The 25,328-nt window shown below is 39.0% G+C and overlaps 1 protein-coding gene across 3 annotated transcripts in view; it reads left to right on the top strand.

Annotated features, from left to right (window-relative positions):
• The window catches only part of SMPD3 (sphingomyelin phosphodiesterase 3), a 123,999-nt gene that overhangs the window by 74,089 nt on the left and 24,582 nt on the right, over positions 1-25,328 (top strand). For all 3 annotated transcript variants that reach the window (XM_064459329.1, XM_064459327.1, XM_064459328.1), the window contains exons 2-3: positions 9,930-11,549; positions 23,638-23,713. In XM_064459329.1, the coding sequence (XP_064315399.1) occupies positions 10,212-11,549; positions 23,638-23,713 (1,414 nt within the window). In that variant the 5' untranslated portion in view covers positions 9,930-10,211. The remainder of the gene's footprint in view (positions 1-9,929; positions 11,550-23,637; positions 23,714-25,328) is intronic.

Genomic DNA, 25,328 nt, shown 5'->3' with positions numbered 1-25,328 from the left:
AGCCGTTATTGAATTACTACAGCTCCTGTAAAATAGGAGGCTAAAGCACACTAAAAGGTGATTTTGTAAATAGATCCCATTCCATTTCCATTGTATAAACAGAGCTTAGTGTCACAGATTCATGCATTTGTATGCTGCAGTTGTATCACTACTGAAGTACACCAAATACTGTCTCAAAATAGAGAGTGTTTAGCTTTCCAGGTACTAAGTGAGATCACCAAGTGGTCAGATGAATTTTTTTTTTTGTCTAAATCTTGCCTGATAGCAAAGCTTTTCTGAAAACTTAAAGCTGTGTGAAGTATTTACTGTTATTTTCAGCCATTAGAGGATATGCTGTCGATTATACTTCTTACTAGTTCCTAAGGCCATAACTATGAGGTGGTAATTTGGAAATACGTGATTGTGTTTCCTGTACAAGAAGAAACAGTTTTGCTGATTAGGATTTTTTGTGGTATGAATTCCTGAATAAGTTACTCAAATGATGGACTTTAAATTTACATTTTAAAGTAATGTCCTTGCTGATCATCACTGGCATTGGTTGTTGTGTTACTTAGTTTGCATAACCATGGTATTTTTAGAGACACTTGTGGCACTGGGCCCTCTAAAATATGACAGAAACTGTTGATCTGCTTGTATTTCCACTGAAGTAAAAATAATTTATGAAAGTTTCTGGAATTCATATTTTTAGATTAGTCTTTGTGCCCTGCAGTGAAGCAGAAATAAATGCCCTACAAAGAAGTTCCCACATCTGACTGGTCAGCTTGTATTCTGTTTACAGCCTGTTATTGGTGCACTCACATTCAAATAACAGAATGCACAAAGTTTTGGAGGTATATTTTAGAATTTGGAGTTGGATTGGTGAAGTTCCCTGGGTTTGGGTCAGGCCTGCTGAGAGCCATTACTGCAGCTGGTCTGTAGACACACCAATTGTCTGTTCATTGTTGGGATTGCAGTTTTTATGTGAAAAGCAAAGAATAAATCTCTTCTAGGCTTGAAAGATATGATGTATCACTTCTGCATTTATGACTCTGGATGTTATGTTTTAAGCAAGTAATACCTGTTGTGTCAGGGTGTACTCAAGGTTGCTTGCAGGGATATAAAAGCTGGTTGTTTTCTGCAATAATGAATTTGGCTTCAATTTTCCTTCCCTTTTGAAAGAAAAAAGGGACAAAACTGTAATGTTTTTCATGTTTTTCAATTGATTATAATTGTTTAGGTATATTTTAAATGTGTTTCCATACATTAACATAATTGAATTCTAATATTAAGTTTAAAACTTAATTGAATTTCATTTAGGTTAGCAGAAGGTGTGTGGGTATGGTTTTTGGCCTAGCAATATGATCTGGGACTACCAAATAGAGATGATTTGCTTTTGGAAATGAGAACCTGTTGCCATGCCACACTTCTTTAAAGCACAGACCAAGTTTTACAGTCTGATCATGAGCAAATTTTCAGGTCTGTGATAGATAAACTCCCATTTGGGGTGCGAAGGTATATAGGATATCATGCCAGCATGAAGCTTAGTGTCTCTGCTAAAATGACTAAGCAGGAGACAAGCTACAGCAAATCTTCTGTCAAATGAACAGGATTACTACCTCCTGTTCATTGTGGGCAGGCTGTCATATAGGTGACCAGAGTTGCCTTTGTCACTACCCATCCAACTCCAGTAGGGTGGGCTCCGTTACTGAAGGGCTGATCTGCTCTGAGTGGCCAATGGACTTCATAGCCCTGATTCAGGCCCCTGAAGCTACCAACAGCACCATATCTGCTTAAATATACAGCTTTTACAAAAAGTCAGTGAGAGGCATCACTGAGGTTCCAAAGACTCCTAGTGAAAATTTAGCCCAAGTCCTTGATACCTCTTTATTTTGAACAGAGATTGCATCATCATAACTCTACTCCTTACAAAATATGCCAGAGGCTTGAGCAGGCTCTGTGAATTTGTGGGGCTAGGTTGTGGGTTTTTTTCCTTTTTTGGTTGGTTTTTTTTTGGGGTGTGGGTTGGTTTCGAGGTTTTTTGTTTTGTTTTGTTTCAGACATGTACTTAACTGCTGACATTACTGGTATTCAATGAGACTTGTAAATTCACACTTCTTAATATTTAATTTTTTACAGGTTAGTAGTTCAGTTAAGCTAGACACATTGTTTATAATGACTTCTTGCCTGGTGGCAGCCTGTGGACATAAGAGACAAGCTGCAAAATAAGCAATGTTTGATTACCTTCTTTAGAAAGAAGGACAAAAGTTTAGGGAGAAACTGGTAAATGAACATCACAACAGCAAGTCTGCAAAAACACTTTCCTCCTTCCCTTCTCCTGACAAATCCTTACTTTGAATGGGTACTGCTTCATTCATCAGTATCAGTAACATGCCGAACTCAACTTCTCATGTCATAGTGGCTCCACATTTTTACTAAGTTTTTACTATGATTTTCATAAGCTGTAAATTGTTATTGGCTTAAGTGGAAGTTAACATGAGCCAGTAAGTGCTGCTTAAATCCCCTTACCCTACATAGAATCATAGAATCGTTAAGGTTGGAAAAGACCCTTAAGATCATCAAGTCCAGCCACTAACCTATCACTGCCGAGTCCACCACTAAACCATATCCTCAAGCACCACATCCACCCTTCTTTTAAATACCTCCAGGGATGGAGACTCAACCACCTCCCTCCCTGGGCAGCCTGTGCCAATCCGTGACAACCCTTTCGGTGAAGAAGTTTTTCCTAATATCCAACCTAAACTTCCCCTGGTGCAGCCTGAGGCCATTTCCTCTCATCCTATCGCTTGTTACTAGGGAGAAGAGACCGACCCCCGCCTCGCTACAACCTCCTTTCAGGTAGTTGTAGAGAGCGATAAGGTCTCCCCTCAGCCTCCTCTTCTCCAGACTAAACAACCCCAATTCCCTCAGCCACTCCTCATAAGACTTGTTCTCCAGACCCTTCACCAACTTTGTTGCCCTTCTCTGGACACGCTCCAGCACCTCGATGTCCATCTTGAACTGCTTCATGTAATGAGTCCTTGTTGCATTAATAGTAAGGACTCTGAGGAATGGCTAGGGGGAGACCCTACCGTTGAGTCATGAGGTTCAGACAGAACCCCCTTGCTTTCTAAACTTCTCTGAGAGGAGTCTAGGTGCGGCTAAGTCCACTCTTAGTCTCAGACTTGGTCAACGGTTTATTTTCTAAGGGTTGTAGAGGTTACCACTCATCAGAGTATTTGTTGTTAGTAACTAATTTGGCAGATGCCCAGGCTGGTCGCATTCAATAAGAATGATCATGGCTAGATTAACAAATAGTGCAATTTATTAAAGCAACAGATAAACAGGTTCTTTGGATTACCGGTAATAAGATTGCTGGTTATAAGACACACAAAGATAGGAGTACAATGCTAGGCTACAAGTATGCAAAACAAATACGAAGTGACTCTAATATGAAGCAAAGCAACTGTAATACGTTAGAAATTTAAAGTGACCCTATAGAGGTTTCCAATCTTACCCAAAGGCGTCCAAGTCGGGGGGGAAGAGAGGCTCAGCCTGTCGACTGGTCCCAGAAGTCAGAGTGGTACACGATAGTATCTTCCCTAACACCCTCTTTCTCTTCGCACATTTTATACTACTTTTTATCTTTCAGGTGAAGCTTGAGTGACTCTAGTCATACGTACCTTTATTACGACTGGTGTAAAATTTCCTCACTTTGCTTCTAAAGGTGTAGACTAGAAAAATTCAAAGCGCATGCCCAGTGAGGGGTGGTTGCACCTTAGAGGTGGGTAACTTTGGGGATGGAGGTGTATTTTGGTATTATAATGATATTATAATGAGCAAAGTTCACCAGAAGGACAGCATTTTGTCAAAAGTATGACGGACTGTTGGCACAGGGTGGCAAATATGCAGCGTACAAGCTCCATGGTACCTAGAGTTCTCATTTATCACAGAGCCTGGCCGCAATGCCTCCACACTGTTCCACCCTCCGGACAGCTCCTCTTAAGAGCCAGTACACCAAGTTCTCCTGGCATTGCCGACATCTATGGATACTAGGGAACTTCCGTGGAATGGATTTCTCACATATCAGTTGCACTTCACCCCGAAAGCTTCTTCAATGCTGTACCTTTTCTAAAACAAAAGTTTAATTTTAAGTCACCTCCAATGATTATTCCACAGTCCTATACAGGATGACAGGATTTCCGTTAAAACATGAAGCTGCAAAGTGATCACAAAGGAACAGGAAACATCTCCATTAGAGCCACTGGCACCTTGAGATGGCTGTATGCCTGTAATTACAGTCATGTAATCAAGCATGGCAAACAGGTTATGTGTATTTTGCCTTTTGGAGTAGGGTTTTTTCCAGAAGGACAGTTAGTTCTTGAACTAGACTCTAATTAAAGGTATGTATACGAATAATCAGGGGAAAGATAATTTGTGAAGGGTGTGCGGGAGCAAACCAGATGAGACCATGGAGGAAAGCAAAGGTTAAGTTGTGGTTTGTCTAAGCAAGGATGAGAGCCTGAGTGGGAATTCCTTTAGTTCTCCTGGATCTTCATTTCACCTAATCTCAGTTTCAAACACTAATTTTTGCTGTTTTGCATGGTGTAGTGGTAGCATTGTTGTAAGCTGTATTTCTCTGCTTCAAATTACAATGACAATAGGAAATAAAGCTAAGAAAAAGTCAACACAGTCTACATAAACTGCTTTTCTGGAATCCAGGTTTAGATACATATTGCCATAACTTTCACTAAAGACCAAGCAATTGTCAGGATTCAAGAAAAACTAGTTTTAAAGAATTTATGTGACTTATTAGGTGAAGTTACCCATAAAACAACTTTCTAAAGCAGTTAGTGTCTTCAGCACTTTTATTCTGTTTTTTAAAAAAAACTGTTCTTGAAGTGATTTACATGTATTTTAAAAATACAGTTGAGATGTTAATAGCAAATTTGAAGAAGTGTGAGGAGCCTGCACTTGAAAGTGGATTTTAGTTTTCTAAGAAGGAAGTTAAAACTTTTCTGACCATTTCTAGACTGCCCACATAACCTTATTATTGCAACATGTGTTGTTTTTCTTCTGCTTTTCTATAATTTGTTGACTTGTATTGTCCTTTGTTTAGTTTGCAAGTTATGTCAGAGCTAGGAATGTCTCTTTTGATCTATGATGTCTCTAGCATACTTCTGGGCATGTTTATAATCATAAGTAGAAAGGTTTCAAAGATTTTTGATGTTATCACTAAAGGTGAGATGTCCTATACTAGCATCATTTAAAAAAAATAGTCTTTTTTTAGCCTTCAAACACTTAGGAAATAATAAAAACAACTAAACAAGACTGCAGCTTATGTCTCTGTGGCATATAAAAATATCTGTTTCATTGCAATATCTTAAATTCTCCCTTAATCTCTCAAACCCCTATGAATAAAGCATTGGATTACCAAGTAATACCCTTCATCACAAGGAATTAGGCACTTTAGCTTTCGGCTCCGTCTAAACCGTTGCATTAGGAGAGATGTTACTGACGTCATGTTTTCCAAGTTGCAGTTGCCTCATGTGGTGCCATCCCTTACCCTTTAAGATCTTGCTGAGATAAAGTGTGTGTCTCATGACTTTAATTCTTTCTTTTTGGGTGGCTTTGAGGCACTAGCATGCATATGGTTTTGTAGCTAAGAGACAAGAGTAGGAAACGTAATTCCTGTTCATGTGTGTGCCAGTCAGTCTGTAACAGCTTTGACAAATTGTATGATTTCCTTCATCTATAAGATTAACAAATTAGAAAAATATTTTACTTGCAAGAATAGTGTTTTTAATTAAGGCCTTGATGCACCTGCCTGCAGTATGCAAAAATTTAAAGGACATCTGGCTCATGATTCCCTCCTGCCTTTTTTCCAGCTATCATATTTTAAAACTTGCTGTGGTACCTGAGTTTTTGTACTTCTGTATCATTTTTGTGAGAATTCCATTAGAATTCATAAAATGGATGGAATGCATCTCTGTACTTATATGCCTATTGCCTCCCCACTTCAGCTGGCTAGCAATGAGGAATGCAGCTAGCACTTGGTCAAAAATTGCCCAGCAAATTCCTGATTTTCAAAGATACTATCCCTGTTTAAGCCAGAGGAAGCGTCAGAGTCACCCATGTGGCCCTGAACCATCATTCAGTCCTTAGTGTTTACAAAGAATTACATTCTTGCTAAATGTTGTTAAAACAGACCTCAGTCTGAACCAATTTGCTTTATGACACTTGCTGTGTAATCTTATCCCGTGAAAGGATTTCTGATAGCGTTCATTTTTCTTCCTTTTTTACTAATAGACATGATAGTATGTTGTATCTACAGTAAGAATGAATTCCTTAGATTTAGTATGCCCCCATAATCTGGATAATTGCTTTTGTGAAGCCATTTTAGTTGAGCATTTTATAGTTTGCTGGACAGCTGTTTATCTTGTAGATTATTGATACTGCAATCCATAACAGAACCAGCACGAGTTGTGTTGGATTGATTTTTTTTTTTTTTTTTTACTTCATCACATTATTGAGCAGGTGTTGGACTACTGTGTTTACAAAATTGTCACTTGATGTCATGTTTCCCAAGGAGTTGTAACACCCTGTCATAATATTCTTAAGAAAATACTTATCTATAGTAGACCTAATTAGCCAAATTATTATTGATCCGCTGTGGTTCTACATTTTTTCTGGTGTGTTATCTTAAAATAGTAAAAGTCAAATTGATCTCAGAGGCTGCATCACAACTGCAGCTTTCACCAGGAAGGTCATTAGCCTGAGAGGTGGAATATAAAGTTTGCGGTCCATCCTCACTTCACATACCCCAGACTGTTTGTTTACCCATGGCACTGTTGTAAACAAGAACCTTTCTGGTCCGCTGAGTGCTTATGTAAATAGACAGGGCTTTTATAGAGCATTTTAAGCATCTGGTAGAACAGAAAGAACATCTTTGCAGGTTTTTCTTCTTGTCTAATGATAATTACATAATTGGGCAGGTTTGAAGTTACTTTTTTTCTATCTGATATGTAGATGCCAGAGTCTCTTTTAAGCATTCTTACTAGAGTCCTAAAAATCATTCAGTAAAACAAATCTGCTAGGCTTCCCCCAGTTATCAACATCCCAAAATGCCTTTGGCAATGAATAAATGCCAAGCATTTGTTATTTGGCACTTGACTAGTCACTCATTTATTTAAACTCAAACATGTTGCATAAGATTGTGAAAGTTAGGCTAAGTTAATAATTAAAAAAAAATAACCTGCCTTGATCCAACCTTTCCAATTTCCATGTAAATAGTACCATCAGGGCAAAAATACACAGGACCATATATCCCATTAAACATAATTGACTGCCTGGCGTTGGCAAAACATGCAGTTGGCTGTGAGCAATTGCAGGGTGTTATTCTTACACTCAGAAGGCTAGGTGTGTGTTCCTGCAGAAAACCAGTTCCTTTTTCTTCTGTCCTTACACCCCCCCCCCCCCCCTTTAATTTTTATTTTTGGTCAGGATTTGGCTATCTCTTACTGATATCAGTACATGCATATTTATTACCATTTGCTACCTTGAAGACTCTACATAAGATCTCCAAGATACAGCTTTTCTTGTCTGCCTGAGACACAGTAGTTAAAAGCAGTTTTCTATTGTGGCACTGCCATCCTTTTTCATGCATGCGCTTTCTGACTCTTCCTTCCCTACAGTATTTGGGTAACACTTGGTTTTGCTTTTGAAGGCTTTTATAATCTTGTCCCCACCCAACCTGATTTTTCTCATTCTATTTTAGAATTTGATTCCTATCTCCAGTCACTTTCTGTTATGAGCCCCTGTCACCATCTTACTAGATTTTTCACACTAACACTTACTTGCTTGCCCCAGAGTCCTCTTTCTCTTCTGTGAAGAAGTACCTGCAAAACTATCTCATCTTCATCTGCTCCTTTATGAAAATTCTTCTTTGCCATGGTGTCTACCAAAAATGTATGGCTGCAAATCTGACATAGTATGACTACTCTTAGTCCTGCTGATCAGGAATCTAGACTGAGAGAATAATTTTCTTACTGTTAATAAACAAAAAATATGTGTGATAAAAAGAGGGCCAGTTAAGCTGTGTATTTTAATGCCTTACTTATCGCTTCTGACCTGTACAGTATAGTCTGTGTCAGCAGTCTGGTATTGCATGTGTACCACAATTAAAAATATGCTGACAGTAGGAACATAAATCAGTTCAAGGGCTTGGTTTGAAGAAACAGAAACCTAAAAGGTGAGAGAAAACGGAAGAATTGCATTTTTATTCTGTTTCTAAGGTGACATTGCTTTGTAAAACTGTATTTCTCTCTTCTATGTCCTATATAATTGTTTTATTTGCTATTAAATAGAACTAGAAATGCCCTTCTGTCTCTGGGTGCCCTGTAGAATGTTTAAAATACACACCAAACTACTATTTCCTTAATTTTGGCTCCCTGAGAGCCCCAAATTTTAATTCAACTTATGCCAATACATATTGATATGTAGTTTTCATCTCTCCAAGATGTCTGAAATAAAGCTGGGTCTTGAAGCATGGTCCAGTGCACACCCCCTCTTCTGCTTGTCTGGTGGATGGTTTTTATCCAGTGCTGCTTAATATTATTTACATTCTAGGTTTGAAACTTGAAACTTTATAAATGGAAATTCTGCCTTCATCAGTCATCTAGCTTTGCTCCTCTTGCTGGGTAATGTCACAGTTTCAGTTTATGGAGAGCGACATTACATTCCTTGGTGATACCATTCTCAAGGTTGACAAAGTTCGATTAACATGAGTACTTGCTTTTTTAAAATAACTTACATGACATATTATTGAAACCTGTGTTAAAGCCTCAACGTACTACAGGTTGTTCAAATGACTTAAATGACTTTTAAAAAGTATGTAAGCTGTATGTGTACTGCCAAGCTTTTTTCATAAGATCAGGCCTCTAACAATTTGATGTCTTTGGTTAATTGTGACATTTGCTAAATACTGCGGGTCAGAATGTCCCAACTGGTAAGACAATTTTTGAAAGACATCGTTTGTCCTCAGAGGATAGATGTGAAACTGTTTTTATTTGATATATATGCAGTTAGTATTGTTTCCTTCAAAGCTGAAAATTGGAATTTAAAACTAATGATGTTAATTAAGATTAATTTATATTTTGCTTAAGTATTCACTATATGTAAGAAACCTTTAATAGGAAATCGTATCAGTTTTTGTGGGCTGTAGCTGAATGAAACTGAACTGCAGCTTGAAATAAATAATGAGTAATAAATACCTAAATATTAAAGCAAAGTAGTTAAAGTAGTTTGACTTACTGTTTTTAATAAACTGAAAATTAAAAATTTGAAACCATATTTGGCCATATGAAGAGTATTTTTAATTGATTTAAATCAACCCATTTTGTTTTACAGTGCAGAAAAGCAAATAATATTTTAGCATACAAATGTTTTCTGCTCTTAAATACAGGGTGCCTTTGCCATTGTACCTCCATCACATCACCTTTTTTCTTTTTAAGGACTTTGGCAATTCAAGCAAACTTAACTTCAGTGATAAAATACTACATGTAATAGTCTTTTAGAGGAGCCTAGAGGTAACTGCTAAACACCATTTGCAAGATTCTGAAAACAGCTAATGTAGATAAATATAAATATTAGTGTGATTGGATAAAAAATAAAGTAAATTCCAAACTATATTTCTCAGTGGAAGGCCTAAAATTCATAATAGAAATGTGTTCCATGACAACATTAAATGGTCAATGTACTGATCTCATCTGCAGAAATACCAGTTCCTTGTTGGAGTTGCACTAGATCCATAGTTTTTAACAGACTATTAAAAATGCTAAAATAAGCAAAGTAAAAAGGAAATAATTTAGACTGTAAGGCAAAATTGGCATGAGAAGATCTGCTTTAAACTTTTAATAACTGTTACATATGTTTTGTGTCTTTTGTTTTTACAGATTTTCTTTTTGCCTCCGGAGTTTTTCATTATGGCAGCCTCCAGTGAACAATGACATCCTTTGACAAACATAAATGCCAAAAAGCCAGACAAAAGCAGTGGCCTTGTTTCATTTTTACTCCAACACAGTGAAATGGTGCTCCTCAACTTTTGTTATTGACTGGAAAAAAAACCAAACTCCTGACTGCACATTTTTCCCCAGCCCTCTCCCATTGTTCTTATGGATGCTTGACACAGTGACATCATGTAGTAGGCCCTGAAGTGTTGTCATAATTAAGTTGCAATGGTTTTATACACTTCCCCATTTCCCAACAGCTTTCTGTCAGTTCTGCATTCTTTTTCCTGGGGCCTAATTTTCCCATGTTACTGGTTAGCAGATAGGCTTGTGGCCTCTTTTGTTCCTACCACCTATGAAAAACGTCAAAGAGCAGATGATCCATGCTATTTTCATGCACTCTGCATCATTATTACCACTCCCATCTACTTGGCACTGTTGGTAGCCTCTCTTCCTTTCGCTCTGATTGGCTTCTTGTTATGGTCTCCACTGCAGTCAGCCAGAAGGCCATACATCTACTCCCGACTCGAAGACAAGAACCATGCCAATGGAGCCACACTGCTCACTGAGTGGAAGGCTGCAGGCAATGGGAAAAGCTTCTGCTTTGGCAGTGCCAATGTTTGCCTGCTGCCAGATTCTCTGGCAAGATTTAATAACGTTTTCAATACACAGGCTAGGGCGAAAGAGATTGGCCAGAGGATCCGAAATGGGGCAAGCAGACCACAGATCAAAATATATATAGATTCTCCTACCAACACATCCATCAGTGCAGCAAGTTTTAGCAGCTTGGTCTCCCCCCAGGGTGGAGATAACAGTAATCGTACTGTTAGTGCTGGCATCAAAAGGACAACATCAATGGAGTATAAAGGAGACAATTCTGGCTCAAACAACAGTGAGGAGAGTAGAGAAGATAAAGGTGGGGCTGGTGAGCTGAACGAGGGAGAAGAAAACACTTGCATTGTCCGCATAAACGGAGAGGATAATGGCCACATGTCAGACACAGAAACAGACACTGTCAATGGCCAGGCTCATGCCAGTGGCCCAGCAGAGCCTTCTCTAGAAGGTGATGCCGAGATCTCAAAAACACCAAACCACAAACAGAAGGAAGGAGATTCTGGGAGTTTAGACAGCTACTCTGCCTCACGAGAGTCCTTAGTTAAAGTCCGCGTTGGAGATGGTACAGTGGACCAAAGCACTGTCAACAACAAGCTCCTCTACAAAGCTTCAATCATGAAGAAGACTTCAGTGCGGAAAAAGAAACATACAGATGAGACCTTTGATCATGAGATTTCTGCTTTCTTCCCTGCCAACTTGGACTTTCTGTGTCTGCAGGAAGTGTTTGACAAAAGAGCTGCAGAGAAATTGAAAGAGCAGCTTCATCACTATTTTGAATACATTGTCTATGATGTTGGGGTCTACAGTTGCCATGGCTGCTGTAGCTTTAAGTTTGTGAACAGTGGTCTACTTTTTGCCAGCCGCTATCCTGTTATGGATGCTGCCTATCACTGTTACCCCAATGGAAGAGGAATGGACTCCTTGGCTTCCAAGGGAGCCTTGTTTCTCAAGGTAAGAGACTTTCTGAAGCCATGGCTATTGACTCTATATACATGACAAGTTACAATGTTATGTGATTTTCTTTCAGTCTTTTCTGTTGGAGCCCAAAGAGGCAATATTCAGGTCTAGATTACCTGATATAACCTATATAGAGATTTTGTGGCCTAGATAACATGTTAGTGATGGATGTGCATGAAATAACAAAGGACTTTTGGAGGTAGAACTTGAGTATAATTTCATCAAAATTTGAAGTAGTTTTAATGTAATTTTAGTTTCTTTTTTTTTTTACAGAAAACTCTTTAATAAAATGCACAAATTCTAAGCTTCATAAAACGAGTGTAGTACAATGGGCATTAACTGTTGGAAACCAGCTTATGCACCTTGTGTGTTTATGTGGGAATCAAAAGTCTAAATGCCAGTAAAATAAAACTGAAAGAATTCCAATGAAATGTATGGCTATCCCTCTCTTGGTTGCAAAAGAATTGATAAGGAGAGATACTAAGAAAAGTAAACTAAAAAAATGCCTGGGACACTGGGGAACACAGAGGTTTTTCACTTTATTAACACGGTTTACTTAAATTAACTAATGATAGTGAGGACAGGAAGCCTGGGGTTATACTTCTGTAAATCATTAAAAGGCAGGAATAAAAGTCTGTGTGTAGTGATTTGCTTTTCCAAGACTAGTGGCTGTTCATGCTTAATTCTTGGGAGAATCTGGCTGTGGTCTTCATAAACTGGAAAGTGAGCTCTTCTCAGTTGTGATTTATCAAGAACGAGAACTATGTGCAGAGCTCCAAATCTGCAGACCCAAACTTAGGCAGATCTGAAAATCTCCTAGGATACAGGATTTCAGATTTTGTGGTTTTGTCACACTTTGGAATGGATTTCACTAATTAAAATCTGAACCTTTTTCCTGATGCTAGCAGAATACATTAGGTGCTCAAATTATGCGTACTTTCTAGTGCGTATGCTCACAAGTCCTCAACAAAAGCCATTAATAGCTATTAAGAATACAGATTGTTAATAAGATCAGATGATTTTTTTGTACCCTCTGTTTTTAATTTGTAAACTCAGCAAAAACTTGTGGTATTGTGGCTTGCACAAAAAAGCAAATATTAGAATTTGCAGTCTGACAGCAGTCCAGTATTTCATACACATTTGACATAAACAGAAGCCCATCCATATCTGAATAGAGGTTTCCAAAAACTGGGTCTAAGCTTTCCATACTGTACTCTTATGTGTATATAAACAGCTAAACTTTTTTTTCATCATAAAGTGCTGCATGCGAAACATGAACATACATGTTGTGCACTATAAATATTACCAGGGTCACAAAGGCTACCCTTCAACATATGCATATATTAGAGATTAAGCGATTAAAGCCAATCTGCTTTCAGTTGCCCATTGCTGAGTCATTGATTTGCTACCCTGCTAGGCAGGCCGCAGTGGCTCCATTTCTCTTGCAGAAAATTAAGCCTCTTTTGAAAATTCCACTGGGATGATGAACTTAATTATGAATTCGAGTTGTTAAATAATGTTACATTTGAGCAGGGAATAGGGACCAATTATTATGAAGATTTGAAGGCGACTACATTCTTTTAAATATGACAGCATTCTGGCCCAGCTAAAAGAGCATTTTCCTTCGTGTCTGTGTCATTCTGACATACTGTACTTTATACCAAAAGTATTTTTCATTCTGAGTTAAGCCTATTCTGATATGAAATTACTTCTGTCTGGATTGTACATTAAGTGTTTGTTGGTCATTTCTTTCTTTGACAAAAAGAAAAAAAAAGTAAGAATAATCTGTTTAATATTCAGCTTTGAAACAAAGTAGTTTGAAGGTTGTTTTTCTTGACGTACTGCTTAATCAGCAACAGAGCGTGTGTGGGCTCCAGAGACAAAAGCTACAGTAAGTGAAAGTCTGGTTTGTTCTTGAAGTCAGTGAGAATCAATCTGTTCACTTCAGACGCCTGGAGGTCCTACACTGGGGTAGCAGCGAGCTAGCAAAGCGTATCACCGCTGGGGCTAGAAGGTGTCATTCTAGCCAGTACTCCGCCATTCAGAATGGACAGCCTGTAGTACTGCTTCTAGATACTCCTTTTACTGGCTCTGGCAATATTTCGTACATACATAATGCAATCCAGTCCTCCGTCAGAGTTCATCTCAGTGTGGTTTCAAAGGCAGTAAGATAGCCTTGCAGAACAAGTCTCCTACTTGCTTTACATTCAGCAGTGGTGTGGAGTCCTCTGCAACTCTGTTTTTAAGTTCCTGACTCCCGTGGAAAGCACAGTGCTCCCATTTCTGAAGCAGAAAAGATGTCAATTGAGTTTTGTTTTGGAAGGATACTTACAAAAACTGTTCCCCTTGCATGACTTCTATCTCTGAGTAAAGGAGCAATTGCTGTCTATGTTGTTAACAAAATAGTTGGGAAAAGCGAGTGAGGGGAGAAGACTTGCGTATTTTGAAAATATGGATAAAAATCACTTAATGTTTCCACTCACGGGGGGGGGTGAAGCCTTTATTTGAACCTTTCTGAACCTCAGGGAAGACCCAAAATCCAAACTGAGAAGAATGTTCAGAGAAAGAAACTGGTTCTCATTTAATGAGTACAGTTTGTCTTCTTACCTCAAATATAACAGTTAAGGAGATAGATTAAAGGTCTCAGAACTAAGTGTTTAATGAAGGTTGAATTATTTTGAACAAAAAGGCAAAACTGTTTTGGGGAGTTGTGTACAAAAGACTACTGCTCAGGTACAAGTGTTTCACACATTTTTTGCTGCTGGAATAGGTTCTGTTTCCAGTGAAGAGGAAATGATTTTCCATTGCCCCCCTCTTCCCTGCCCTGCCTTCACCATGTAGACTGTAAAGTTCAAGTGGAGATTTGGAAGGATTTGAGAGATTTGCCTAGTCATACAGAATTATTGTACCTGAGAGTCTTAAGGCACTCAAGGGTTATTATTAGTAGCTATAATAACCATCAGTTCTAGGTACTGCATTTCATTCATACGTCTCAGAGTGCATAGTAAAGGAAGGTCAATGTCTGCTTAATAGAAGAAGAAACTAAAGTGCAGGAAGGTAAAGTGATTTGATTGTCCTTTAACACTTGGGGTGTCACAGCCAAGGAGAGAAGTTGAAAGTAAATTACAGAGGCTTTTAACACTGTTTCATGCAACTGACTTCATGCTCCCTAACAGCTGTCTGGAGACCTGTGCAAAGGGATTTTGCTAGATGTGGTCTGTTCTCGTCCTAAAGATGTCTGCCACAAAAGGTGCTGCAGCTGGCATTTCCCTGACAGAGATCACAGGCTGGTTTTTCCATCTGGATAGGCTGATGCTTTCCAGGTCAGGATGAAGGCATGAGGATGACATAGTTGAGAGTAGCTATTGTGTAAAGCCCACTTTCTGCATAATTGGAGGACTGATTTACATTCAGCACTTCGACCTCTTCAAACTCTAGCAGTGTTTCTGTCTCCAGTCTGAGGGTCTCATTGGGACACAAGAGGGACACAGTCACAGAAAAAAGTAGCATGTAAGAAGGGGGGACATGTCACTTTCATCTAAGTGACAGTTTCATGTCTGAAGTGTTAAGCCACTGTTCCTAGTTGTTGCTAAAGACTCAGAGGAGAAGTTAGCAAATACATACATCAGCTGATCCATTTTAATACTTGGACAGTCTGGGCCCTTGGGAGGCTCTGCAGTGCCTCTCTGTTCAAGCAGTGCATTTCACATTAATTTAAAATGCCCAAGAAAAGAACCCTTGAGCTGCTTTGTAGGTTTTATAACTCCAGTTGTCTCTTACTACTGCTCTGCTACAGAGAGAGGAGGGAAGTGGGACCAACATCGATGCTCTCTATCCTGTGCTGGTGATTCTAACTGAAAAGCTAGCCTGTGTGTATCTGTGTATAACGTGATACAGATTGCAGCGTTCTCGGTTACCCTGCAGCTGTTGGCTTGACACACGCATAATTTTAATTCCCAGTGGTTTTGATGAATTTAAAGGAAGTTTTAAAATACATGTCCCTTTCAGAAATTGGACAATGATTTTGCAGTCAAATCAAATTTAAAAAGTATCAATGAGTGCTGAGCAGAAACTGTGTAATGCATCACCTGTTAGTAATTTACTAGAAGGTTTCAAAATGTCAACATTCATCTTTAGACAGAGGAATCAGTATGTAGCCTTAGTTACGCTGTCTTTCAGGGATGCTGTGTAAGTTTTGGACAGTAGTGTAACAAAACCAGAAAACATCCTTAACTTGACCTGATGAGTTACTGAACTGGAGAGCTTGTCCATATTTTCCAGATGTATCAATCTAATAAAATCTGTCACTTCTGCTGACAGATTTTGCCTCTTTCTCATCCTTAAATTGTAATAGTTGTAACTGTAACGTACATCTAAGCCACACAAGACACGTAAATGCGTGCCTGGGCCAGGGAGGTGAATGAAAGAGATATCATTCTCAAAATGGCTATTAACTGAGGAGAGGCTTTGCGGTGGTTTTCTTCCCACTGAGCCTGGGAGACGTGGAAGTACATTGCATAGAAGGCTGTTCGTCCTGCTAGTCTTAGTAGGAAATTATTTTGGGTTTTGGCATCTGCCAAGAGAGAGAATTTTAGGAAAAATAAGAATTCTTGGTTAAAACACAGTATGTGGACACAGAGCAAAAGCAAAATTGCTGTCTGATGTGGGTAGTTTGAACAGCTAATAGTATTCTAACAATCAAAAGGAATCAAAAGGAAAAAATGTATCTTGTGGTTTTGCTAAATTTCTGAAAAGGCTTGTGTTTAATCAATATTAATTCCTAAGCTTATTAACAGATTTACTTTTCCAATTCCCTAAAAATTACTGCTGTTCTCAGTAAATACAGTAATTGTGCAGAGAAAATGTTATTATTCATTGCTTAAAGGAAACCTAGCAACCTTTGCTTTATGGGCAAAGCTAAACTTGTTTTCAAAAGAGCTGATATGGTGGGAACAGAAGGTAGAAGGAGCAGTAGCTGATTGCAAAACTGCTTTGAAGCACAATTTTTACTATTTGCTGCTCTCAAGGTACCTGCTTTGTAGGATAAAACGAGGGTTCCCTGAATTAACCTCGGTGATGCTCCTTTTTGATGTTACTGATGTTGCTTGGGTAATTGAAGCTGCCTTTACTGCCCCATGCCAAGTTGTGCCTGCTGTGGCTGAGGGTGAAGGGACAACTTCTGCTACACAGTTGCACAGCATCTTGAGGGGAAGCTTTTTTACCTAAGGATTACACAGAAAAGGGGAATGGCTGTTTTCTGAGCCCAGAAAAGATTAGAGATTTCTGTGGTTAGATTTTATTGTCCTTGATCGGTTGTCCAGGATCTACTGTTATCCCAAGATGCATAAAAGAAATGTCTAGTGCTGTTCATGAATTTGTTTAGCTACCTCTAAACCTCTGCCATTTAAGTCAGGAGGGTAACCTAAACATTTTCCACATGTTCAGTTCCTGCTATAAAATGTTAATGCAGGAATTGGATAGAGTCCAATAAACTGCCTGAGACGTTTTTAAAAAAGAAAAAAAAAAGGCCCTACCAATGGCACTGTACCATGTTCTTTCACTTTGATGTAATTAATGTTATTAATCATGGTCTTTGTCTCCTTCATTAATGGGGACAAATGAAAATTGTTGTGCAGAATGAAATACAGGTTTGAGAGAATGTGAGTTGTGGGCTTTATCCTCCTTAGAAGAGGAAGAGCCCCTCATTCAGTGCACCAATTTACAGCCACTTTCCTTCACATATAAGCTTAATGAAGATTTGCCAAGTAACTAATTCTCTGAGTTCATGAAACAGTAATTGTTGTCACGTGGTAGGTGGGGAAGAAAAGGATTCTGAAATAATAAAGTGCAAATGTGGCTAGAAAGAACTGCAGAGCGCCAAACTGATTTTGAGCTGACCTCTGTAATGCTCTAAACTTCTTGAATTTATTTAATATGCTTAAATAATATATTTATTATAATAAATTATTAATTTAACTAATGCATCTTCTTTAGAAGCTGCTACATATCCCTGAAGGCAAAAGGCAGAGTTCTCAAAGTATTAAAAGTAAGGTAGATCTTTTTACACTCTAAGCTAAGAAAAAAAATTACTACAAAGAACACAAAGTACAGGAATAAAATACATCTTCCTTGGAAGTTACTGCTAATCTAAATCATCTCTGTGGGACAGGAATGTTTGCATTGTGAATGTGAGTAGTTGCAGGTTTTCCTTGGCATCTTCTCTTAACAGGAAGAGGAATGAGGACTTGGGCACACGGTTTGACTGCTATTCCAGTTAAGTTTCGTGGTGCCGACTCTCCCGTTTGCCTTGGAAAATTGCTGCCATGGAAAAAGTGTCCAGGAGGGGTTGATACAATTTAGGAGATTATGGAAAAGTTGTACTGGAAAGAAGGAGAAACTATATTTTCCATTTCTTTCCTTGCTCTTCCTCACTATTATTTGCTCATTATAATTACATATGATGCCTATAATGACATTCCCGCAGTAGCTGAAATAGGGAGGTACAAACAGTGTACTGTTACCAGCACGTCTCGGAGCATCAAAGCTGGGAGGTCTGAACCGCAAGTGTGTGTGGAGGTACTGCTACAGGGTGCATCTACAGCTGCTTTAACTGCAGTAATTCAGTCGAATCTCCTGCTCCTGCATTGTTACTAGAGCTTCCCTTGAACTTAAACAATATTGGCTACATATGGTAAGGTGAATATTTCTGTGGGAGTAAGTCACTGTCACATCTCCTGTGAAGCCTGTTTCTGTGCCCTGCTCTTATTCTCTGTCTGGGGTGTTTTATTTCTAAGACAAGCAGTAACTTGAGGCCCCTGCTTAGATGATGTTCTTCACAAATGCAGTGTTCATGCTTTTATTTTTAAGGAGAGAGTTTTAGCTTGGGTCTTGTCATGACTGTAGATTTGCTTGCTGTAGAGTTACACGCTTTGGAGACACACCCTTTTTAGAAGTCACCCTCTGCAGGAGTCAGTACTGCAGGTCACATTTTTCCCAATGCCAAAACTGACACCTTCGTGGTCAACTAAGCTGATGAAATGAATGGTTTTGCTCATTTACAGTCCAGTGTGTGATTAAACTATAATGACTGAGGCTAGAGCTCTTCTGTCTAGCATCCCATCTCCCTGAAGGATTCTTAACGCTGCATTCAGGTTATTTACCTTTCTCAGCTTTGGGTTCATTGGCCGCGTGCAGATTGTGGGATGATAAACTCTGCGGAGCTCTTTTTCCAGGACTACACCAAAATTTCAGCTCACTCCTGGTTTGCACACCTGGATTTGCTTCCCATGAAGGAAGAGGCAGTGGCATATGCTTGGACTTGTATGTATATAAACCCTGCATATTGGAGGGTACACATTTAAGAAACCGTCTACTTTATTTAGGGTTTTAATGAATGGCTACCTCCTGGCAATGTGAAGCTTCTAGAAAATGTCACTAGAGGTTAAGTTCCCCTCATAACAGACCTTTTGTCTTCGTCTGCACATTATTGGTCACTGTTTGAGAATCCAGTCTGATTCTTTAATCAAGTGAGATTTCTCATGTATGGCACAGCGCAAATTTTTCAGCATTAAAGAACATTTCCTTCCAAGTAGCTGATGATTTATTAACATGGCAATGACATGTTTTGAGCTAGTTTTTAAGCTGGTAAGGAAATACTCCTGGTATTTAGCTAGCATTTCCCTGTTTTTTGTTTAAGTATCTGTTGATGCTTTTCTTGACATCTGGATGTAATAGAACTGTTTTGCCTTGCTGGACAGATGTGCGTAAATTTAAACTGTTAAAGACAAGATATTTGTCATATTTGCCGCTTTGTCTACTTACTATACTGGAGTATGGTAAACATGAGATGTGCAAAATTTTCCAGTTAGCTCAGAAAATTCCCAAGATAGCAAGTAATGTGATTGAATTTAAGGTTATTTCCTTCACTCTAGCTCTAAAATTTCAGCTGTTGCTATTCATTACATTTTTTTCCTTGTCAACAAGAGTCTTTCTGCTGTAACCTTGTTGGCTTGATTTCTTTCATGACCACTGTTTATCACCTAATAAATGCAGGACATACAACTCCTTAGTCCATAAAGGAGAAGTTTTTGATACAGAATTATAGAAACAGACACAGTTTTGCATAGCATTGGACAGTATCAGCATGGTCTCTCCAGCAGGTTCTACTAATGTGCTATGGGCCAGAGATTAAATCTTTTAATAAAAAGTGCTTGAAGCCAAGTACTTTGGTGTACTTGACACAGTCAGTACTCTGACTGAAAATAAAACTTCAGAGCTGTCAGCTTTGCACTTATTTAATTTACAGGCAGGGCACAAATGTAAATATGTAGCAGTAGAAACTGGCAATTTGAATTCCAAACACAACCTAGTAGGCTTTCTTCTTTACAGGAACAAGCCTCCTTCTCATCTGTAATGAGCTTTTTATGTCCCCCCAACAAGAGCTAACAAAATGTCATGTTCAGTAGTGTAACAGGGATGCAAATCCACTCCTAGCTTCCAAATGTTTGACTAGTTTGATTACTTAACCTTTGCAAATGTACTGAGAAGTGGAATATATTTTGCATATTTCAGCATTATATTGAAAAATATTAATTTGTTTCTGTCAAAATTATATAATTGGGACGCTTTATTAAACCACAAATACATTCTCTCATTTTTAATTTTACCTCTAGGTAACATCAGAGTTTAACAAGATATCCCGTGCAACTTTATCCTTTGTAATAATTATCCTATTTTAAAACATTGGAAATTTATAAATGGATTTAGCTACTACCTTCCTATGGATTTCCACAGACATAGAAGAGTGGCCCATGACACAACTCAGACTTCACAATGATTCTCAGAAAGCAGTATCTGAAGCAGTTCACTATAGAAGGGTAATTCAATGAATGTATTATTGATACAGAGCTACTCATGTAGAACAGTTGAGCTGAACTTAACTCAGGCTTACGGTGAAAGAGCCACTCTGCTTACTTGCTTACATATATTTTCTTTGTAAATGTGAATTTAGAAGTTTCTTCTGTATTAAGCAGCAAAAAATATATTTGGGAAGTGCTTACTTGGTTTGGTGGAAGTGGAACCTTTCTGCCAAGATCCACACTGCAGGCTGAAATGAACGCTCAGGGTTGTCTTCCTGCAGGACTGCCACGTAGCTGCTCAGGCCGAAACACCACAATATAATACACCCTTGAAAATGTAACAGTCTTAGCTACAGTATTTGGCCACACAACAGAATGTTTTTATGCAGAATTATAGGGCTTGTAATATTCCAGAGGTCAAGTAGTTTTCCTGTCTGCACATCCATCTGTCTTTGTCCATCTGTGCAATACCAAATTAGACTGAAAAATCAAATTTTCCTTACCATTTTATTTCAGACCATATTTAATATACTAGTGCATCTACTGTAGCTGGGAATTGACTAGGAGGCGGCAAGGATATTTGTTTTCTCTCCTAGTAGTTGTCACAAATATTTGCCTCTGTTAGATTATACTCAAAAGGATTTTGTTGGCGGTTTACATCAATACTGCCACTCAAACCAAAACCCCAAGAGTCGAAAAAAGTTGGAGGAAATGTGAAATCTGGGAGACAAGGTGCTTTAACTGTACTTCCATGCTGGCAGTCTCCAAGGAAATTCGAATCATGTTAATGTCTTCAGCTTTTGCTTTTGAGCAGTGTTCATGAAAGCCCCTTTCCTTTCCCCGAAGGGGCGCTCCCGGGGAGGGCAGAGCCCTGGGGCACTGTAACCCCGCGCCCCCTGTGCCGCGGTGGCAGCCCCGGAGGGCGTTTGTTGTGCTCACCCACCTGTGTGTAGTGGCAGTCAGTCTTTCTTCTAGACTGTTTCTTGTTCTTTGAGAGCGAAAGATCCCACCTCCATTTCAATATAGATCTGTGCACACAAGGGACACTGTACAACACATATTTACTTATGATTAATGGAAATGAGTGTGATCCTGTGCATAAATTGGCTGATGAGTACGAGGCCTTGTCAGGCACCCCATTACGGCTGCACAGGAAATTCTAAGCCAATTTGAGCTGACTTCTTCTCAACTGACTATAATTTATGTTTGGATGTTCAGCTTTTAGACATAATTCTTTTATGTTTTTTGGACAGAGACACTGAAAATTATTCCTTCTGCTTTAGTCAATAAGAAGATTATAAGCAGCGTATTCTTGCTATAAGGCAGAATACTTTACGTGCAGCATTTTCTTTTCAGTGTGGTTACAGTTGATGGCATTGAAAGATATACAACACACTTTCTGTGCAGCAGAAGACACTGCAAATCTGTAAGCTAGTAGAGACTTTACAATATAGAGCTTTCAGTGCTGAAGAGAAAATCTGATTTTGAGTTATTAAGTTTGGACAACATAATTCATACACCTGCCTACCCCAGACAGTAAAGGATATAAATAACAGTTTCCCACTTTTCTACTGGAATGGCATATGGTGCACAAAAAATTGGCGAGAACGCTCCTTGTAATTCACTTGTGACATTGTGATATATTCAGACCAAGGCAGCCTGTGGGAGGAAGAATGTCTGCGTAGCAAAGCTTCTGCAGTAGTCACTAATAGCCATCCAGCAGATCGGCATATCCTTTGAGACTCTGCTACAGTCTGGCAGTTTAGGAGAATCCTCTGGCTTAGGGGTAGATCTGCCAGTGACTGCCTGTATTTCCCTTGTCATCCTCTGCCTTCACCCTCTCTGAAGCAGGTTAACCTTGTGGGAACAGCAGTAAGAACACCATCAATATCCATTTGGAAAACTGTCTAAAAGAGGACTGAACAGACTGAGGACAGACTAATGCAAGTTGTTTGTTACATTCTCTTCTAGCCGGAACAAAACCTGAAAGTTAACATGGCATTGCTGAGTACAAATGACTTCTAAATTCACTTACTGCAAAGCTGACTTTCCAGTTATAAAATGAATCAGATGGTCCTTGGACAGCTGAAAAACAAGAAAACCAACTAAGCTGACGAAATTGTGTCTGTATGAATGGAGCTCTGCTTGTTATTTAGAGGTGTCAGATGAAATCTGAGCCTAGCCTTGTGAGGGAGAGTCATCTGTGGTTTTGTTTGCTGTGCCCTGGGAACAACTTTCCTCTGCGGGTATTTTCTTTAGTAGTCCATGCAGTGTTGCCACGTTAATTGTCAATGGGGAAACCATACGCTCAAATTAGTTTCTTGCCTCAGTCCAAATCTTGATCCTCAAATCTTTGGGAACTTTGATTTGCAGCTGTTATCAGTCCTGAACTGCCAAAACGTTTGATAAGAGTTGAAAACCTAAACCAGAACTTGATTCTAATTGGCTTGTGTGTCCACCAGCAAATATATTTTTAAAAGATCATAGCATATGATATAGCTGAGAAATTAGACTACAGTCCAGCCTCCCTGGAAGCCCTGCCTCTTCTGTGTGTAAGAGCAGGGTCACACATTGTGTTTTCATCTGGTTTACAGGCATGGGGGCTGCTGCTGTGAGTTGAAGAACATAAACACTTTGGTGAGACACAGCAAAAATCCCCAGCACCTTTGTAGATGAATATAAAAAAATCCATCAAAATCCAGAACTTGGGGTGGAATGGAGAAAACATGGTCAAAACCAATATTTTATGTTTCATCCTTTCCCCGGACTCCCTTGGCATTTTTTTCCTTCTGCATTTTAGCCTTACACAGATACCACACCTTAGGCTGCTGGTAACATCAGTATTACATGGCACTTCAGTGGTGGGCCTGAATCTTGCATATGAGCCAGAGCTGGGACGCCAAGGGGTGGCAACGCAACTGGGACGGAGAGCCGACGGGACTGCGAAGAGCAGGAGACAGTCACGTTTTTTGCATGTGTTGGAGATCAAAATTGAATTGTTGAAGTAGTGGTGATCAGGAGGCAGTGTGGGACCCCAGCAAGCCCCAGTGTGTCCCTCTGGTGTTTTTTTCCTATGTATGTGTGTGTGTGTTTTCAAAACGAAGCTAGATGGAAAGAGTGGTGGAAAACGCCAATACCGTGTACAAAGGCTGCACAGCTGGGGTTGGAAGTGGAGTTATATGAGCTTCCATTAATCACTTTTTTATTTCTTCCTTCCCTTCCAGGTGCAAGTGGGAAGTACACCTCAGGACCAAAGAATTGTGGGATACATTTCCTGCACTCACTTGCAAGCTATTGCAGGTACTGTCCTGATTTGCGTATCTTAATTTTTCACTATTTCTAGGCCTGTGGTGCTATTCTTGTGCAAAAGTAGCGTGCGGTGCTCCTCCAGTATTTCTGACAAAGTGCAGGTGTGCATTGCAAATAGCAGTGGAATAGCAAAGAATGAAGGGTAGACAAATATATCTCCGATCCTTCACATTTTCAGTCTCAGAGTAGTTAAGTATTCTAGGACACAAACAAGAAATAACCCTTGAGAGCTTTTCTCCTCTTTGTTCCCTCCTAACCAAATACTGTTGTTTCAACAAATACATTACTATCATCATTACTCAACAGCATTTAACAACTCATACTCTATCAGCTATATAAACTAAAATTTTCCTGTACATATCTAGGGGATTATGACAAGATAATGCTGATTAGGTTGTCATAATTGAATTCAATTTCAATTATGTTGAAATTCAAATTTCAACATATTCAATATATAATTCAAATATAATTCAAAAATTCAACATATAATTCAATATAATTGAATGAATTATGACAAGTTGGAACAGTTTTTCCATCAGAAATCAGCAGCTGGAATAAGCCCAGATTCTCTGTTTTTTGACCTGCAAATGTCATACATAAATGGCTAGCAAGTTTAATACACTCATTTAAAAGGTCTCTTGGTCATGTTTAAAAGCAGTTCTGCTATCATGTTTACTCCAGCATGACACAGTATGCTCTTATGTCCTTTGTTTCATGAAAGAGTATCTTCTAGAGTAGTTAAAGATAAAATGCAAAAAACACTTAGCACAGTGTAGAAGGCTTTTTTCTAGAATTATCTCTGAGTTATCTTGAAAAAGCATGAGATGTTCTTTAATAGCAGATTCCTGTGTTGGTGAGACACGTGGACTCCTCTGCTTCCCATAATGAGACTGGAATTTCATGTAGCTTTGTCAGGTTGTGGTGGAGCCTGTTCCACCTCAACCTTCTTATGACCTTTTATGACCTTTTATATGAAAGCATCTCAATGCTCAGCTCTTCTTTTAATATTCAGAACAAGACTGAGGTAGATGGGTGGCCTCATCTGCATTTACAACCCAAGTCCAGAAAGCAAGGGGAAGAAAGATGGTAACTTCGGATTGTTTTATTCCATTTTTAGTGTTCTGATGCATACCTTTTGAAATCAAGACGCTTCCCCATTTTAGGTGTTCACCTGAACACTCATCAATTAAAACTGACAAATACTTAAAATTCTTGGAGAGCCCTATGGAAAGTTTTCCATGTCTCTCTCCTACCTTTTGCATCAAAACTACCAGTTCTGTACTTAAGAGTAGGTGTAGTTATAACATAAAAGCCAAATACTGCAAGCCTTTACTTTATGTAAGATCAGAATTTATTTTAGCCAGAGGGGTGGACATCCTTCATTTTACTTGATGCAAGTGTGATTCTTGCGCTCCTGAGAGAGCAGAAGAGCACGGCGTAGCCCTCCTCGGCATGTATGCTGCAGACTGAGGCAAGAAGTAATATATTATGAATGGTAGAATTTTGAACTTAGGTGCTACAGCATGCCCATGTTAACCCAGTCAGGCAGCTAGCGTTCATTCTACTTTGTCAGTGCTTCGGTTGCAGAGTCCGACTTGGGAACAAA

The sequence above is a fragment of the Phalacrocorax carbo genome, chromosome 8 (genome assembly GCF_963921805.1).
Source record: "Phalacrocorax carbo chromosome 8, bPhaCar2.1, whole genome shotgun sequence".
NCBI lineage: Eukaryota > Metazoa > Chordata > Aves > Suliformes > Phalacrocoracidae > Phalacrocorax > Phalacrocorax carbo.
This window is presented reverse-complemented; position numbering and strand designations above follow the sequence as displayed.